The sequence below is a fragment of the Sceloporus occidentalis genome, unplaced genomic scaffold, assembly GCF_023333645.1.
Source record: "Sceloporus occidentalis isolate IW3139 unplaced genomic scaffold, rSceOcc1.0.p SCAF_1, whole genome shotgun sequence".
In the NCBI taxonomy this organism is placed as follows: domain Eukaryota; kingdom Metazoa; phylum Chordata; class Lepidosauria; order Squamata; family Phrynosomatidae; genus Sceloporus; species Sceloporus occidentalis.
Genome location: NW_028316981.1, coordinates 52,301,775 through 52,321,808, shown reverse-complemented (window position 1 = coordinate 52,321,808; position 20,034 = coordinate 52,301,775). Strand labels below are relative to the sequence as shown.

At 38.2% G+C, this 20,034-nt stretch overlaps 1 protein-coding gene across 7 annotated transcripts in view; it reads left to right on the top strand.

Annotated features, from left to right (window-relative positions):
• Positions 1–16,645, top strand: part of CUNH3orf22 (chromosome unknown C3orf22 homolog) — a 108,188-nt gene extending 91,543 nt beyond the window's left edge. For 4 of the 7 annotated variants that reach the window (XM_089521222.1, XM_089521212.1, XM_089521192.1 and 1 more), the window contains 7 exons: positions 983–1,017; positions 4,630–4,652; positions 7,015–7,077; positions 8,072–8,199; positions 12,560–12,695; positions 14,285–14,425; positions 15,593–16,645. In XM_089521222.1, the coding sequence (XP_089377348.1) occupies positions 983–1,017; positions 4,630–4,652; positions 7,015–7,077; positions 8,072–8,199; positions 12,560–12,695; positions 14,285–14,425; positions 15,593–15,740 (674 nt within the window). In that variant the 3' untranslated portion in view covers positions 15,741–16,645. Of the gene's footprint in view, positions 1–982; positions 1,018–4,629; positions 4,653–7,014; positions 7,078–8,071; positions 8,200–12,559; positions 12,696–14,284; positions 14,426–15,592 lie in introns of those variants that run through there. The other 3 variants (XM_089521250.1, XM_089521243.1, XM_089521232.1) reach the window with 3 other exon arrangements.
• The last annotated feature ends 3,389 nt before the right edge of the window (positions 16,646–20,034 follow it).

Below are 20,034 nucleotides of genomic sequence, written 5' to 3'. Positions count from 1 at the left end.
GTCCTCACAAGTTTGACAACATCCTCCTCAGGGACAGCAGGTAAATCAAATGAAGTATATATCAAACTGAGATAGTTTTTGGTTTGTTGTTATTATCCATCAAGTTGATTTGGACTTATATGGCAACCATATAAGTGAGAGACTTTCAAGTTTCACTGTCATCCTTAGCCCTGCTCAGGTCTTGCAAACTTAGGGTGGTGGCTTTCTTGATTGAATCTATTGATTTTTAGTGCAGTCGTTCTCTTTTCTTGCTGCCTTCTACCTTACCAAGCATTGTTGTCTTTTCTACTGAGTCACGTCTTCTCTTAAGTAAGGTTTTCTTTTATTTTGGTTTTTGGCAACAGGTTTCAGCAGGATGGCAAGGGGAGAAGAAGGAATTTCTACTGCACTAGCAGATGGGCACTTCTGTGATGTTGGATTTAGGCCATTGATAGGCACTATTCTGCTTTATGAGTGGTCTGGTCTTATCTTAACAAACATAATACACACACACACACACACACACACACACACAGAGAGAGAGAGAGAGAGAGAGACAACTTGTTGTACTTCTGGCTCCAGTTTAAATTACTACTTTGAAGCACTGTGAAATACAGAATGTGCCCCATTCTAGTTTTGGGGTTGGCTAAGCATGGTCCGAATTTGGCTTTGACAATAATAGCCAAGACTAATCTTAGGAATGCCAGTACCATGAGTAACTCCCACAAATCACTGTTGATACTACATGTATGTTCTGCTTCCACAATGCTCCATGTACAAAATATTTTTCTTATCAAATATAATAAGAAATACCACTTTAGTCATGCTTAGAATATATCCACTAAAGTCAAACAGACTTTAAATTAGTCATGATCTAACCCAAGGAAAATGAGGCAAGAAATCAAATTCCTGGTCAGATATCTATTTAGGTAGCATTAAGTAATATCTAAAAATAATGTAGTATATGTAATTTTTGTTCCTTTTTCTCTCTCTTTTTCTGCAGCAGGACAAAAAGTATCCTCTGCCCTGGGAACTGAGGTATGATATATTTATTATTGGTGTTATATTGAAAAGAATATTGGATGCTGTGCTAATCCTCTCTTGCATTAGCCTCCCAGCCTGAGGTCAGCCATCAGCACAGAACAATACACATGCAAATCACTCCTGCATTCCCAGGCTCACACAGTATATATACACCCAATTTTTCCAGGCAAAGCATTCTCTGAAGATGCCAGCCACAGATGCTGGCAAAACATCAGGAAGAAACTCTGCTAGAACATGGCCACATAGCCCTAATCAGAGTGGAGGAGGGAGGGAGTGATGGAGAGGAGTCAGGAAGGTCCTCCGTCTCTTCCTGTGGGAAAACCTGGGGGGGGGGGATCCCTGGCTCTTCCCCACTGGAGTTCCTGTGATGCATTTAGGCATATATAGTCTTGTTTTCAGTGTTTTCCCACTTGCAACAGGGAAGACAAGACCATATATGGCTAATTGCATCACAGGAACTCCACCAGGGCAGAGCCAGGGATCTCCTCCAAGGGTTTTCCCATAGGAAGAGACACTGCATCCATCCATCCAGGGTTCTATCCAGGGCAAGTGTGCAAATGAGAATGGGGCCTTTAACTGCAATGGCTCAATGTTATATAATTCTGGAAACTGTAGTTTTGTGAGACATTTAGTCTTCTATGTCAGAGAGCTCTGGTGCCAAAACAAACGACAATTCCCAGAATTCCACAGCATTGATTCACGGCAGTTAACATGTCATCAAACTACATTATTTCTGAAATGCAGATGCAGCCTACGTTAGCAAGAATTACAACCGTTAATTTTAATGTGATAACTTGGAGTGCTTTTAACCCAGTAAATCTGACAAACATACACAAATGTCTTTACACAGCACTGTACATACAAACAATAAAATAGATAAAGTAAACCTGCCCGTGGCATACAATCTAAGAAACAATAGTATAATACATATAAATAATACTTAACAATACAGGAAAGGGTTCACTAAAGTAACACAGGGAACAAATTAAAAAGTCAGTTAACAAATAATAGTCACACAATGCCTGCGAACGCTTCTCTGAACAGGATGGTCTTCACCTCAATTTTGAAACTGGTTAAAGAAGTGATGACTTGTGCTCGTGGGGATCCTCCAAAGCCTCATCCCTCTCAGTACTCCTTTGAGAGGAAGCACCAAAGAGCTGCACTGCCAACATTTTCCCACACAGGCATTCAAAAAAAGTTAGAAGTGGTGCCACAGGCGAGAGAGTACAGGGGGGCAATGCATCTGTTAGGTGCTCAAGGGATGGACTAAGCTCTTGCCTTTCTCCTCTCTACTTAGAGAAGGGGATGGTTCTCTTTTTGATAAGAGTACAATACATACATTGACTGTGGTGTGGATAAGTCAACTCAGGTTTTTTGGGATCATGTTTTGATTAAAATTTCCAGATTTTTACTTGAGTATATATAGTAATCCTACCTCCTCTCAAGGAACTATGAGAACTGCTGATCATTCACCAGTATAGAAAGATGTTAGCTATGCTTATGTGACCCAAGTTATCTCGGGCTGTTCCATTCACAATTATGAAAGATATATGTAGCTTAATAAACATGGGGAGGGGGCAGGTAATGATAAATTTATATTGGCTAATTAGTGTGTTTATATGTGCCTTTCAAAATAGCATTGATGTTTCAGTATACTAAAATTGATTGATACTTAATATTTTTCAGGATGAAGTCAGTACAGTGCGCTCTTGCCTTACGCTGGGGATCCGTTCTGGACCTCCCCCCCCCCCCCCCGCATAAGGCAAATTCTGCATATGATCAAGCCCCATTCATTTGAACGGAGCACACCCATGTGGTGCACAGCATGGCGCGTGCCATGGGCACGTGCCCCACTCACCATATTACGGATTTCCATCCACTTGACCTTAAGTCTGCTTATGGCGCGGGCATGTTGTATAATAATTTTATAATTCAGGAACAGGTTTTACTTGACTGCATAGATCTAGTATGTCTACTTACTGTATTAAAATTGAAGATTTTTCTGTGTCCAGTTTGATTTAGAACTTCTACAATGTCTATGCTAACCAATTCAACCTGTGTACTGTTTCTACACTTCACAGCAATTTTAATTCTAGTAATCCAGTTTCTCTTTCTTAATGTTCAGATGTTTTTCATATTTCCCAGGCCAAATACTGGTAACAAAGACTCCCCATTACCCAAAGAATAGGTGTGGAGATGGCAGGGGTGGGTGGGTCCCCATCAACTGTCATATTACTTCAAATGCTGGGGGAATTGTCTTTGCAAGAGGCTTAGGTAACCTTTGGACTGTGTGCAGCAGTGCATACCAGTACTAACTGGGAGGACTCCAGGTCCAAGGGCAACACTGATTATACACAGATAGGGATCTTTCTGAGGTGGATGGGAAAGCTGTACTTCATTCCTTAACTGATTATACTGATTGAATAGTGTGTCTGTACTGTATGGCTGAATACCTTTGAATTTACTTACTGTTTATATCATATTGTTGAATGCTTTCAAATCCTGACTTATCTCAGTACCATGCTGTATTGTTTCAGGGACTCTCTCTTCCCTTGAAACTGTGACAATTCTGTCATTCTTGTTTTATGACATAGTGGAGCAGGAGGTTTGTTGTGCTTGTGATTGTTGACTATCCAGAAGTTTTTTAGTAAAGGCTCATTATCTGCACCAACATTTCCACCTCCTACTTCTTGTAGCTTGCTAGTCTCCCATTTGTGTGAGTCACAGAGACCACAAAGAAGCAGGGTAGGTTGTATACCTGTAATTTTAGTTTTTTGAGTGGTCATCTGTGAACTCACACAACCCCACCTGTCCTCCCCTCATCATGTCCTACTGATTCACATGGATGACTATATCGGCGTCCTATAGAACTGGCGGGTTTTGTCGAGAGCCTATTATATAGGGCCAGCAGAGGTGGAGAGGGCTATCATCAAAACTGTTCAGAATGGTTTAGAACGTTACGAAAGAGGCACTGTGCAGGCACAGGATAACTGATTTGTTGTGAGTTCACGGATGGCCACTCAAAGAACTACAGTTACAAGTACACAACCTGTATTTCAGCAGGCACTTCCTTTGGTAGACATGTTCTGCAGCAGGTTGTGTATGTGTAGTAGGCTATTGCCTGCCCAGGTGGTGTGACCGCTGGTGTAGATCACAGCATAAAGGATGACCTCCCCACACTGCAGGAAAATGGAACATTGGTACCATGAAAGTTCCTTTTTTGCAATTGTGGGGAGGAAATCCTTCCCACCCTAGTTGGTGGAATTTGTACATTTTAAGCTGCTGGCAGTATATTTTTTCCCATCACTCAAAAGATGGGACTGGTTCTCCTCCTTAGTGTGGTAAGGATGATTGAAAGAACAAAAGCCCATCGAAAGAAGCATGAGGAATGAGCCAAACCCAGTATGAAGAATTCCCTCCCCACAATTGCAGAAAAGGAATATTCACAATAAGTACTAATGTTCTGTTCTAAGGAGCACCAATATATTAGCTTGAGAGTCTTCAATATAAGTAATTAACACCTATCTTTTCCATGTAAAAAAAGTGGACAAAAATATTGTTTTAAAAATTTCTAACCTCTCATTTTCCTATTCTCCTCTCTCTTAGGGTTTGGTACCTGCTGGAAAAAGGTATGTAAAAAAGCAACACAAGGTTATATCCAACACCATATGAACTGCCTTCCACATGCACTTCCTCTTTTCCTCACTACCCATTCTCCTAGGTCCAAAACACACAGCAGAAATAATCCAGTTTGAAACCATTTTAATTGCCCTGGCTCAGTGCTTGGGAATCCTGGGAACTGTAATTTATTGTGGCACCAGAGCTCTCTGACAGAGAATGCTAAATGGCTCACAAAACTACAAATCCCAGAATTCCCTTGCATTGAACCAAAGCAGTTAAAATGGTGTCAAACTGGATTATTTCTGCAGTGTGCTTTGGCACCTAGCCTACTTCAGAATGTTTCTCAGCCATCTGAAGCATATTAAGGAAAGCTACAGAGGGAGAGGGAATCCATTTTACTGCTCATGTCCATTCTTCTAGCACTGTATTCAGCCCTTGCACTGTTCACATAAAAGGAAAATGGTAACTCATGTGTTTTATCTGTGATATATAGTCAAAATTAGACTTTGTTTATGATGTCAATTTTTTAAAAGTGCTGTAGAAAAAATTGTCCTAATTAAAGTAACTTCTACTTTAGACCATAACCTGTGTCGATTTTATCAATTCCTTGGCTATAATTAGAGCGAGAAAACACTGTGTATGTGTTTACATACATGATAAATGTAGAACTTTGCTAATAAATGTTTGTGCTGTGATACAGTTGAAAATGCTGACACTAGTATTATGCAAACATTGCTTAATTAATCAACAACTATAGAGAAAAGCTGGGTGTGTTTTTCATCATTTAGTCACAGTCGTTCTCTACTTGCTAGATCTTTCCAAGAATTCTAAATTAGCTTGTTTCTTCAATTCAAGATGAGGGCCCAAGAGTGCAAATTTGCTGTAAACATCTAGAAAACTCTTTTAATTATGCTTGCAGTAGTTCCTTCTGTTGTTATTTCTGTATTGTAATTCTTAATTTCATCCTGAGGTTTTATTTCTAAAACTAAGTGCAGTGGGATTGGAGAACGGTGTTTTTTGTTTGCACTCTCTCCATTTACTCCATCACCCTTAGGAACAGTGGTTGAGTTCAGTGCTTAAATTTACAATACAATAAAAGCTGTTAAAAATGGCGAGAAAATCTTCCAAGCTACCAAGCCACTAAAATATGTGATTCCGTCATTTCTAAAATTGAAATCTTCTTCTGATAGTCATGTAGCTATACTTATTAAGATTCTATAGACTTGGTTCTTGGCTGAAACAAAATTCCTCCATGGTTCAGAAAAAGTGAAAAATTCATTTTTAAAATGGGAAAACTGACACAAAACTAGGGTTTTTTTCCAACTGTGTGTTGGGGTTTCTAATAAATATTTTTAAATAATAATAAATATTTATTTATATCACACATCTTCCGCTTCATCTTCTATGATTAGAGCCACAGCAGGTATCAGAGATTCTTTTGGAAGATCTAGGACACTCCCCTGAGTATTTAACTTTCATTTTCAAACAATCTCTAACCATCTTATTTGTTCAGATACAAGAAAAGGAATCAGTCAGTATTCAGCTCAGATCTGCAGGAAAAAGTAAAGCTGCTCTCATCTTCCAATGTTCTGGCCAAGGAGTGCAAAAGCACTGTGATAACTGGCAACAACTGGGCACTTACATTTTTAGTGAAAGCTAATGCTCTTTTATTAATAGTGGATGCAATTAAGTAATTTCAAACCTGGCTTTAAAATATTGAACTTTTTTCACTATCTGGACTTGCGGTTTTGGTGTTCTGTGTTTTTTCTCCCATAAACTTGTAGGCTAATGGCTCCTTTCACTGTAAATTTTCTGTCAGTGAACCTTCGAAGTTTGTAGTACAGCAAATGGCAGCAATATTTTTGTCAGATGTTTTGTTTTTTACCTTTACTTATGTGTTCTAGTAAATGGGACCTAACGGAATCTATTGAAATTGGCTATTAATTAAAGTTGTGTGGCCCTGAGCTTTACAGATAAATGATATAAGTCTTCTGACATTTCTTTGACACACTTGTGAATAGTTCTAAAAAAATCTTTGGAAAAAGAGGACATCTACAAAGTCAATAGTGAGCTCAGTTTCATAATCATCACCATCTTCATCTGCAACTAAGAAAATAACATTTCAAAAATAAAAAGGTTAATAGGTGAGCAACAAGATGCATCATATTTTAAGTCTAAATGCAGACATAAATGGGAGATTGCACTTTAAAATGTTCCTTATATATATTCTTCAGTCTGATTGCATTCTAAACAGTCGATCCATAAACCAATATAGGAACACAATTCTGTAAAATATAAGCTGTTTCTGTTATTACTTAAAGCACTGATATATTTAAATTATATTTAAAATCAATTTTATTTCATCCATAGGCCACTTTCAGGAAAGAAGACTAAGCAAGAGAAAAAGGAACATTATGAATCACCTTATGAAAAGTATGTTATAAAGTATTTATTTTTAAATATTGCAATCTGCCTTTGTGACAGAAAGCACACAGATATGATTCTACCTAAATTAGGGGTTTTAAACCTTTCTTGATCCAAGTGCTTAATTTTAATTTAGGAAGAACTGGGCATAATCCAGCAGTAGCTAGGATGAGGGCACAGTTTGGGTCAAGGAGACAGAGGGTGATGCCAGATAAAATTCTTATTAATGTATATGTTTGCCTATCAAGCATACAAAGTACTTGTGATTTTTTTTCAGGAGTGACCTTCTGCCCAATGCAATATAAGCACAGCTCAATTATATGCAGCTGTTATAGCACTTGTGATGCATTTTTCAAATCCATGTGGACTTATTTTGACACGTGTTCAGCAGTATCTTGTATCTGAGTATCTCAGCAGAGTAGCAAACTGTGCCCAGCAGATAGTTCTTAAAAAGATCACCCCAGCCCCAATGACTGATTGACTATGGGTGGGGTCCTGGGAAATTCCATCATGCTGCTGTTTGTCCTTTCTCTCTCTTGGGCACCTGGACCTCTAAATAAGTATGCTAGCAGAATTCTAAACTCCACTAACTTCAAACAGGATCTCAGCCTAATGTTAATTAAAAAGCAGAAAACATATATTCCAACTGAAACCTAATTCAACAGAATAGAAATATCAGCAGATGAAATAATAACAGAGACCTTTTGCCTTCTGATGTTTAGCAGTATTGAACACTGGTTCCGCTACCTGGGAAGAAAATTCTAATGTTTGACACACCCATTATCTATTTTGAACATTATAGTATTTCGCTTGTTGAAGGCAGTCAAATTCTAAGGCTTTTTTGTGTGTGAAATAAGCAACAGCCAAGATAAACAATCATCAGATCTTAGTCTACACTCTTCCAGTTTGCCTGCAGATTTTCAATAATAAACTAGAAAAAATAGAAATTAATACCACTTTTGAACATATCAAATTCATGTCAGCTGTCATGTCCTTTCTACAGAGCAGTGACTTGGAGGAGGAAAGAAAATGAACGAATCTGGCAAGCAGAGGAGCGACGTCTAATGCTAGAGCTTAACAGGAGGCCATGCTCCCGGAACCACTGTTTCACACCTACCAACTCTCAACAATGTAATGTTATTGATTTTTATTAGTATACCTTCCTTAAAATGTAAAATTTGGGGGCACAGCAAATGACCAGTGAATAAACTTCAGCATGGTATAGCGGTTTGAGCATTCCAGTATGACTAGAGACCAGGATTCAAATCCCTGCTCAGCCATGGAAACCCAGTCTTAGAGGAGGACAAAGGCAAACTCCTCTAAATAAATCTTGCAACAACAACCAAAAAAAAATCATGATAGATTTGCCTTAAGCTGGAGATGACTTGAAGGTATAAAACACAGAGGTGATTCCTGACTAATTCCCTATCAACCTTGATATGCAATCCAGATCTCTTGCCAAGTTCCCTGCTGCTGTACACAGTTCTTTTTCTGGGAAGAAATTGAAGCAAAATAGGTATTGGATAGTTCTGCATTTTCATTGTGTTCTGTTAGTGTTCTACCATCCTTATTGTGGTCCCACTGTCTCCTTGGTCATGCTCGTTTTAAATGCATCTGGGGGGAAACACTTGTTGTTTCCTGTTTGCCTCTTTGCTAATCAAGATTTAGCTTTCGTATACTGTTCCTGAAAACCTAGGAAACACATCTGTACTGTATCTTGATTATTTGTTATTTTTCCATGCCCCTTATTTTCACTTTCTCCTTGAGCTTGCTCTGTAGCCACGTTGCTTTTTTTTTTTTTTAATGTTTCCCATTTTTCTTCCTCCAGGGGATTGTTCATGATTGTGCTTTTTGCAACTCCTCCTTTAAGAACTCCCACCCTTGTTGAGTGTCTTTTTCCTTCAGCATCTCTAGTGGGATTCCACTATTTCCCTGAGCTTGTTAAAATCATCTTGCTTCATATCTTAGGCCTATGTTTAAATATGCTCTTCTTTGCCCTGTCCCACAATTGTGGATTTTAGCATTACCATGTCCCCCTAAAATACCAGCTGCTTTGATTCAAGCAACCAACACTTTCTTGTTGGTTAGGATCAAGTCCAGGATTGCCAAACTCTTTGTTCCTTCTTCTCCCTATTAAAAAATAGGAAATTAGCAAAGCTCATCAAGAATTTGTTGGGACGGCCTGTGCTTACCCAAGTTAGTTTCCCAACAGACATGGTAATTGAAGTCTCCCCATAACTACTAAGTTTTGCATTTTTGAGATTTCTGAGATACCATGGTTGGAGGTGAAATGTAGAGCTTGTGCTCATATTTTAAGAAAAAATAAAGAGGTTTTCTACTTCTTGGCCTGTTCAAAAATATAGTTCTGTTTCAAGCAACAATTGCAGGCTGTCCTCACTATGAGGGAAAATGAGTTGAATGCCTAATACAGTAGATTTTTACTTTCATGAAAGAGCAGCAAATGTTTAGTTATTTCTTTTCGTGTAAGTCTGTTAGTAAATAAAATGATCTAGCTAGCTTGCTAGCTAGCTATTGACTTGCTTTGTGTACTAACCATCTTGATGTGGATCAATAGAAATGGGCACCATTTGCTCCTCCATCCCAGACAGCAAAATGTCTTGGCAGTACTAAACAACTGGCCCACATATACCAGGTCACATTGAATCCATGCTTTCCAATTACCTTCCTTAAACATCCAATAATCGACTGTTAGAAGAATACCCAATTGTAACTTATATTCATCATGCAGGTAAATACAAAAGATATAGCAGATAACCACTGATACAACACACTTTGGCTTGGCTTGACTACTCCTCTGGAAGAACATAACAGTTGCTGCAAGACTCTTGTACTGTAAGGTTTTCACTCTGCTTTGGCTTCTCCTTTCCTCCTTCCTGTTGTCTCACTGATTATAGTTCTAGCTCCTTCTCTTCTTGCTAGTTTCTCTCCCCTTCCTTATGCTGCCATTGTTGCTTCTTCTTTATTGTTTATTTGATATCACACAAATGAGGTTTGGCACTTTCAAGATAACAGTCATGGAACATTCTCTAGCTAAGAGATGTGGTGGGAACCCCACCCCATTCCCTCAGCAGCGTGCTTACCCCAAGTCTCTTCAGTTCCTTTTCGTCACCCACATTAGCAGCTGCTAGGAACATTTTTCTGAGCATTAAACTACTTCCATCTTCTTTTATACCTCTAAAACCATTTCATATTGGTCTGCTGTGGAACATTATCTTCCCCTAGGTACTCTAGAGCTTCTTACAATTTTCAAAGCTTTTCGCTCGTTCAAATCACTTCTTTTTTGTTGGGTTTTCAAGTTGCAACAAACAACATGACAGCAAATTTTTACATCAGCAATTAAGGTATTATTCATGCCAACAAGCTCCTCAGCATTACTCTCCTTCTATGGGAGTATGCCATTGTCACAGCATAGTCCCTGTGGGCAAGAAAAACATCTTAGCAGATGCTCCTTTATCGCATGATCTCTACAAAGGACTCTGTTCCACTCATAGCTAATCACTGTGGTTGGCCTCAGACAGACCTCTTTGCCTCATGGGTGTATGCAGAGTGCATAGTTTACTGCAACAGAGCAGGGAAAGAGGCCAGTTCACCCAGAGACACCGTACCCTTTTACTGGTATATTCTTTTCTACAAATTTGTCTACATATTTCCTCCAATCGGGCATGGTTTTCTATAGTGCTTCATCTGTCCTGCAGTGAAGACATGAGATTGCCTCTTTGTCTAGATCTTCTGGCTGAGAAGAGGGGCAACATTTGTCTCTGAGACTTGATGACACTTTACGTAACAGGATGGAGAACCATCCCTTCACTCTTCAGCTTAAAGCGATACTGAAGGTTGTTCAGAATCCAAATAAAACATATGATTCTAAATGTACAAGATTTGTTACTTTTCTGAATGAACATAATGTTCCTGAAGGTCCAGTTTCACTTATTAATGTCATAAAATTGTTGGTGCATCTTCTATCTTTTGTTGACATTTTCCTTAAGATTAATTTGGCAGCTATATCTTTGAAGTTGGCTCCAAAAACTGGTTTGTTTTTCACTGATCTCCTTGTGAAGCATTTTCTAAAGGGGTTAAATCATCTTTACCCTCTTGTACCTGGATGACCACTTACCGGTAATTGGTCTGTGTCTGTAGTGCTAATTCAGAGCAGGAGACCTCCTTTTGAACCTCTTGCTACTATGGACTTGCTTTTGCTTTAGTTCAGGTCTGGTTTTTTAACATTTATGGCTAGAAACAGAAAGTCAGTTCAAGATATTTCATGTCCCTTATGTGGTATAAGTTTTTACCTGAAGACAAGCTAATTCTTATCCATGATCTCATACTCAGTATCAGCAAGTCCAATTTGATTGAGATGTGGGCAACTTAACATGCAATACAGCATGTACCTGGGTCTTGGCACCTTATTCTAATTAAGCCTTTAGCCATTGGTTATGTTGTGTTAGTACATGGTGTACTGCCCAGATGACAGATACATGCTAAACATTGCCTGCAAAAGAAGGAGATCAGATTTAAACAAGATGTTGAGCTGAAGAGGTAAGTCCCTTTATCCTGCTATTGTCATATTCATCTTGAGCCTCAGGTGGTCATATTGATAATGCAGCTCTAGATTTGAGATCATTTCATGTAACTCAAGTATTGTTTATGTGTGTGTTTTTTTAAAATAACCTGGCAAGTCGTTTTTGTTCCAAGTGCACTTATTACAGAGGGGCACAAGTATTTGTTCACAGGCACAAAGTCTAATGATAACACTTTTTTCAGACTGCTTTGAGTAACACAGAGAAGAACAACTTCTATTATCTGTAAGAATGTCCTTACACATATGCAAATCTGTTTGCCTTCTCCTGGCAGATCTTTTCTCCAAGGATGCCCAGACTGGGAAATATAACTATTTTCACCCACTTTAGGCTGCCTTTGTAACAAAAGTACCATTAGTCTGTCTATATCCCTAACTTTAGATTCATTTGCATGCCAGATAACACAGTGAATTGGGTTAAATCAAGGCAGTTTGCATCACCATGAACAAATAAATAAGTCATTAAACAAATTTTTGTTTTGTTATACACATAGTATAGCATCTTCTGCAGCCCCTAGATGCAGTAGGAGAAACACAATAATACACTGATTTATTCTATTATTCTTCAATGACATCTTTTCTAGACTGACTTGCAATAAAATAAAACCATAAAATCACTACATATAGTAAAACACTCATATAATAAAAATGAAGAGCACATTTAAGTCTCATATTACTAAAAATCAAATATAAAAATGCAAAAAGCCTTTGACAATAAAAAGGCACTCATCTAGGACTAAAAAGATACCAAAGAAGATCCCAACAAGTTTTCTTGAAGAAAAACATTCTGTTATAAGGATGCTGCTACTATTGGTATTTACTGTATCTCCTTAAGAATTAATGTAATAACAACATACTTTTAAGAGTTCCTTCTCTTCGTTCTTGATTACCTAGATCTAGATCTACAACCTTCTGAAATCATTCCTGAAACTTTGCTTACCTTAATGAAGCCTTACAAACAAAATCACACCCGTTCGTACACAGTGATGGAAGAAACTACCATAAGGCTCCCTAGAGATTTTCCTTACAGGTAAATGACACATAATTACTTTTTTTTCAATCTACATTTTAAAGTTCATTTTGTCCTATCGTGTTTTGAAATGCTCTCCAGTCATTCATACAAATTAAAGTTCATTTCCCCTTAATGAGGGATACTATGATTATACAGGTTTATATTCTGTTGGTACAGAAGGTTAAAGAGGATAGTTATATCAAATACAGTGAAGATGAGTGGTGCAGATTGGATTGCTTCCCCACTTCATTTTGCTTTTTCAGATTTACCTTCAGAGCTCCGCCTTTGACCAATCCTTCAGAATATCAACTGCTTCATTTGTCCTACTTCACCTCATAATGTCTTAAAGATACAATAACTTAGGCTTCCTTGTTTATCTATCCTTCTAGAATTCACCCAAAACACTGAACTTCAGTTGGCAGGGTTTTATATTTCCTGAGCAAATGAAATACATTATTATTTTTTTCTCCCTGGGAAAGCAAGAATCTTCTCATTCATTGTCCAAGGACCATGGTTATACATTTTAACCCTCTTCCTGGCTGCTCCATCCCTCCTGGACTTTTTTCTTCCACCAAGAAAAACTCGAAGAAGAGGGAGGAGGAGTGTATGCCAGCGGGCTTAACATTCACAAATAATCAAAACTGCAAATGCTATGTCCGCAAATTCGGAGGGACAACTGTAGTTAAATTTTCAAAAGACTGGGAATTGTCCTCTACTTCACTGTTATATTCATTTAAGTGTGTCTGAAGAAACAGAAGAGAACAAAGTGATGATCATATCATCCAAGCCAACCATTACAATCAGAAATTGGTAATTATAGTATTATTGCTGCATCAGAACTCACAGCAGCCAGAACCAAAGGCCTACTTAGTCCAATACAGTAGCCAACCAGTTGCTTATGGGAAGCCTACCAACAGGACATGAGTGCAGCTACAACAGAGTTTATCAGACAAAGGAAATTGGAAGTATAATCCAATGGCAATCTGAACAATCATGGGGTTTCACGTTACTGCGTGATAAACTACCACATGCAAATTCAGGCAATGGGAAGTCAGTCCGAGCGCAATCATGGGGTTTCACGTTATCGCGTGAGAGGTGATCAAACACAAATTCGGGCAATGGCATGCTATTTTCGAGCAATGGGAAGCCAGTTCGAACGCAATTTGCATTCACGTAAATTTGCTGAACTAGTGAATTCACGTGAATGCGTTCTGACCCCACTTTCTTTTCATGCAAAATTAAGAGACATTCTTCAGGTGTGATATAAGTCCAACATCCACTTCATACTCCCCATATCATTACCAAAGCATTTTTGTCCAGACATTTTGACCAGAAATTATTTTGAAAAGAATAAAGGGCAGTTATGCACACTTGGCTTATTAGGCAGAAAGGCTGAAGTGTCTGATCCTGCTCATCTTTTCATGGAAGCATGTCACATTGTGTTTAGGGGGTTTGACTTCCAGAAGTATACACACAGGACTGCAGTCTGAGACCCAAAACATCTGCTTTGTTAATTGAACATGTAACTCCATAAACTGTGCTTCAGCTTGCCTTCTGAGAATTCCTCTTCATGCTGTATTAATTATTGTAACCTCTTGTATTTATAGGCTGGCCTGGGGAACACCAACCACAGAAGATCTGGGCATAAAGCTGTATTGCCCCAAGATGAAGTTAAGTAAGGAACATAAAATAAGTGGCCTGCCTGTTGAGAAAAAGCTGGAACCAACAAAATCGATCCCAGTAAAAGGGTATGTTTAGAACATAACACTCACCCTTACACAACCATGCCTTTGCCAGCCTTTCCCTACCACACTCACCACTCCCTTGTGGAAGACATGTCACTCTCACTGCTGTCAGAAGTCATGGATTATATGTAAATTGTAAAAGTAGAATGACCTTTCATTTCATTTTTATGGGTTTTGTTTTGTTTTGAGAGAGGATGATGCCAAGAGAGTTCTCTTTAAAGGAAAACAAAATGAAATTCTATTGCCTCAGAGAAAAATTTAAAATTAAAATTCATTGGACTTCTTGTAGTTTCAGAATAAACAAATTCACAATGCCAGTTCAAGGCTAGCTGTCCCTCATCACCTCATTTTCACTTCCCCTTTATGAATCTTAAATAAGCAGAAAACGATTCCTGCTATCTTGGAATGTAAAACAAAACTTTATTTGAGCATCTAAACTCATTAATTCATAGCACTGGTAATTCATGCTCATCAATCTTCCTTTGGCTTGATTTGGCTTGATTAAAAGGGGGGAAAATACAGTGTCCCTCCTCCCTCAACTAGATTTCTTAATATCTATTGTCCTTCAACACAGGAAAAATAAAGAGTCTCTAACATTTTTCTGTCACTTTTCCCACTTAACCTAAACTGTTGCTGATGACAACAGAAAGGCCTTGCAAGATGGCTCACAGCTGACAAGCTGTTGTTCATTTTAAAGGAGGCCCAAGAAACTGTTTCTCATGACAGGGAAGAATGAGGGCACTGCAGAAAAGTCTCTGGTATTGGCACAGCCATCATGAAGAAAGTTTTAGGGGAAAGGTAATTATTTGTGGGAACCAATGGCACCAAGCAAATGCATTCAAGCTTGTTGAAGGATGAAGCCTTCAGTTCATCGTCATTAAGCTTCCAATCCAAGTTCATTACTATCGGTAACAACCAATAATAACAACAGAGTTTAATATTCTGAAAGATCTCCTTGCCATTATTAGACAAAAGTAATACAGTCGGAAATAAGGTAATCTCAATACTTTAAAAGCACCTTTTTGGTGTCTCTGCTTTTAATTCTTTTTTGGACTCATTGTCATCTCTGTCTGTCTGTCTGTCTGTCTGTCTGTCTGTCTGTCTGTCTATTATGATCTTCTCAAAAATCATTGCTGACCTGCCATTTATTTCTCCTTTCTTCTCTTTCAGGAGATATATCTTAGTGACTAAGCCAGTTTCAGCACCTTCAACTCCTCCTATGAGCCCTCTGGAGAGCAAGTTACTCAGTGTCCGTTTCCCAAAGATGAAGGAAAAGATTCTTCATTCTCTACTGTCAGACGTGCAGGAATCATGCTAATCTTTCTATTCATTTTCAACGGTTTCAATTTATGAATGCTTTCATGTCTCCCCTGCTCCTTCCATAGGTTCACTAGACAGCAAGTTTCTGGGTTGTAACTTTGAATAGGTTCCCAGAGTTGGTTAGCTAAGTAATAACACCAGTATTTGAGCTCTCTTATTTCATTTTGTGGTATGAATTATTTTATGACATACTGTGCTTTTGCTCAATTTGCACATGAATACTTCATAAATGAGAGTCCTCAGTTCACAAGTGATTAGTAACTAAGTATTAATGACCAGACAAAAGATTAATTATGGATTCAGCTAACCCCAGAGATCTTATTTTTGCAGATGTTTCCTATTTTAACATTGTGAGAAGCCTGAATTTCCAGAAGACTAAAATAGTATCTTCCCTTTTGGTCCATCTCATTTTGGCTTTCACTTAAGACTTCTAGTGCATCTCGGACTACACACAGTTTTCTTTCCTCAAGTTGGCTTCAAGCACAAAACAGAATTAATTCCTTGCAAGCAGTCTTTGAAAAACCAGAGGGATCACATGTTTGGGGATCGCCCATTCAATAAGATGATTTATCCATTCCAGTAGTTTCTTTTCCTACTTAATGACTAATTTATAGCTACATGAATGGCACCCATTAAAACTGATACACTCTTAGTGATATCTAAGTAATCCATATCTGATTTATCCATGTGAACACGGAAGATTCTTCCACCTCAAAAATGGTTGTATGCATTAGTCCTCAGGTGGCTGAACCCTACTATTCTTTCTGCTTTTACTTGGTATTTTTGGTTTGTTACATATTTTTATAAAATATTATTTAGTATATGCTAATTGAAGAAATGCAAGTACAACACACCATTAAGACTGCTGTCCTCGGATCTTTAAATAAAATATTTTTGATATAATGGTGCTACATCAGTAAATACAGTTGTATTTTAAAAGATACTCTGAGATTAACAGTCATCTTCTTGTGGAAGATTTTGTTTTTCAGTTGCACTTTTCAGTGTGTCTGACCCCACATAACAGAGACTGCCTTATTGATTGTAATACTGTGATCTGACCCATATGCAGTCTCTGCAGCAAACCATCTGTATAACATTAGAATAAAGGCAAGCAGAGAGGCCTATATGTTGGTTTTGCCATAAAGCAACACAATGCAGTTGTTTTTGATAGTTTCCAGAAAGGTAAACTTCTTTGTCATTGTATAGTCTTAATAAAATGAACTTCATGACATTTTTATTGTTTCCTGTGTGAAAATCTAACAATCACACATTCTCCTCTTTTCACTTCATCTCTGGAATTTTTCTTTCTTTCTTTGGAACCATTTTCTTTAAGTATTGTAAGACCACTCTGCTTGGGCAAGTGCTGAGTAGCCCAAGATTTCTGGCTGTGAGTTTCTAGGTAAAACCTAGAAATAAGTGTTAAATTATTTTGTATTTAAATATACTTTAAATGATAATTATGGGGTTGCCACCTACCTAAGACTCAAACTAGATAGATTTCACTGAATACAAAATATTTAAATATCCTACCAGTGTGGGATTTCTTCCCAACATAAGCAGCAGCTTCAAAGGTGCAATTTTGAGCCAGGACCCTGTGGGTAAGGAAAACCTCAGTTCTCTAGGTGAAAAAAATGTTCATGTTAAGTGCAATATATCCTGTTCAGCCATAAGTGCAGTTCAAACGGATTGTTATTATTATTGGCTTAAATTTAATTTAGTCCCAATTAGAACACATCAACTGATTTAATCAAAATCACACAAGTGCCAACTTTCAAAGTTCCAAATGATTTAATGGTCTACTTTGTTTGAGGTAAACAATTGGATTTTGCATTTTGAGTATAATCAAAGTTTTCTGGGCACTGTGTAATACAAAGACACCAAAATCATAAGACAACATGTCATAAAAAGAAAATAAGATTGCATTCTTGCCCATTTGCACATATTCCTAGTAGTTGAATACAATTGTCCAATTAGACAGCATGATTAAGAAACAGGAGGACAGTTAATCTCTCTGCTTCTGAACCCTAATTTACATCCCTACTATCATTCCTCCTGTACATGCCCAGTGTAAAGGAGAAGATGGATTATGTCCAATATTGGACTCCCCTGTTTTGCAGCACTTCTCAGATCAAATTCAAAATTTTGCATTAGTTTTCAAAACAGAAGTGAATCCAGACTTTAACATGTGTTGCGCTATTTCAGGCACAGCTCTTGCCACAGAGACTATAATTTGCTAAGCTGGCTCACACAACCACATACACCGACTTTATTGTGACACTGGTTGCATTTAGTTAAGACGCACTGAAGAAGGTATTCCTTTTTCCATCAGCTGGAAAGAAAACAGCTGAGTAGTATCCAGCATTGTTTGAATGTAAGCCTTATGGAAAACTTTGACGGTATTGAATCCACTTCTTTGTTTCAGTCTAAATAGCAAAACTTTTGAACTGCAAAAAAAAAGTCTTCAATCTCAGATTAGTAGTAGCCACTGCCCAATTTAAGGCAAGCAGCAAAGCAGTTTGGCTTTCCACTACCCTTTGCAACCCAGGTTATTTGAGCAATACACTGACAAGAGGCTGGAAGATTCTGGGACCCAGAATTTCATTATTGCCAATATTGTTCTTTTGATTTATGCAAATAGTCTAATTCACCAAAACCATAGGGGGAAGTGGGTTGCTGGCTGGCGGACTCTGGGGGTCAGAACACATCTGGAAGGCACCAGCTGAGGAAAGACTGCTCTATAGAAATGCTATGTATTTAGTTTGTCTGTTAACATCCAGCATCTAGCACATTATTAAAGCAAAGTAGCTTTTGCTAATGTGGTTACATTTCCTGTAAAGTGGAAATGTTGCCTGTAAATACCTAAACATACCCACCCGCTCACAAACGTTTATTTGCCATAGCTTTGTTAAGATGTGTTCTGTGCTGCAAAATACAAATACATTTCAAGCAGATGTAAGTACCTCTTACAGACAATTCTGTAACCTGTAATTTGGTTTCATCCCATCCTTACAGTTGCTTTTAAAATAAAGCAACTTTTTTATTTTCAGTTACACCAGCAAGGAAGCCATAAGAAGCAACAATTAGATTTCCTGAAATCTTATTTTGGAACTTACCAACATGTCACCAAATAAGTCTAACCTTCCAGTCTGTGTCAAATTCTTTCCAAGAATATTTTCCTATGCATGATTCTGAAGGCTTTTTTTCTTTGCTAAATGGTATGTGGTTATGATTTCTATTCCTAAACAAATGCATCAGCAGTTCTACAGTACTACTAGCCTAAAAACAGTTTAGTCTAGTTCTGAATTTATTGCCAGTTTCCACAATATTCCCAATATTACCTCAGGCTGCCTCATGGTCACCCATTTCAGCTACCTCATGATCACTTACAGTAAGTGAAACAGATGAAGGAAGCAATAGGGAACCTTTTTCATCCAGAGGGCCATTGTCCCTTGTGGGGGCTGCATGCCAGATGTGGGCAGGGCCAAACCATAAGGAAGAACTAGTGTGCTAAGCTTTTCTGCATGAAATCCAGTTAGATGCTTCTGATGATGGAACCCCTTTTGTCACACTGGAATTAAAAAGCAGGTGATTCCTCTACCACCCCTGTGTCCTCAAAACCTGCTCTAGATGAATCAGGGTGCCTCTGGAGCATATTTGTAATGTCATAGCAGATACCAAGAGGCCTAAATAACCTAAAGACACCAGATCCTGTCTGATCTTGGAGGTTAAGCAGGGTCAACTTTGATTAATAGTTGGATGGGAAACCGCCAGTGAATACCAGGTATTGTAGGCTATATTTCAGAGCAAGGAATTGGCAAAGCCACATCTAAGTATTCCTTGCCTAAGAAAACCATGTGAAATTCAATGAGTTGCTCTAGCAGGTGACTTGAAGGCACATTAAGATACAGATACACAGAGAAAGAGAGACCCTGGGAATGAAAAATAAGTCACAGAGCATGAGCAAAAGTCTGTTTGCCCTACACTGGATTCTGCCCAACATCACATATTTTCTAATATGTTGTTGTTGTTGATGATGATGACGATGTGATATATCTGTGCTCCATACTATTCCGTCCTAACTTGATTTTATAAACATCTGTTTTTCTCCACGGAGGTCAAATGCACTGTACATGTTCTCAGAGGCCCTGTGTCTTTTCATAAAAAATCCAAAAAAGTTAGTCTGCAGATGTCCAAATATATTTTGCTTTTAGGTTTGTTTTTTAAAAAAGTATAACATTCAAGAAGGAAGGACGCAGAAGCACCAACATTGCCATACGATTTTGATATCCAAC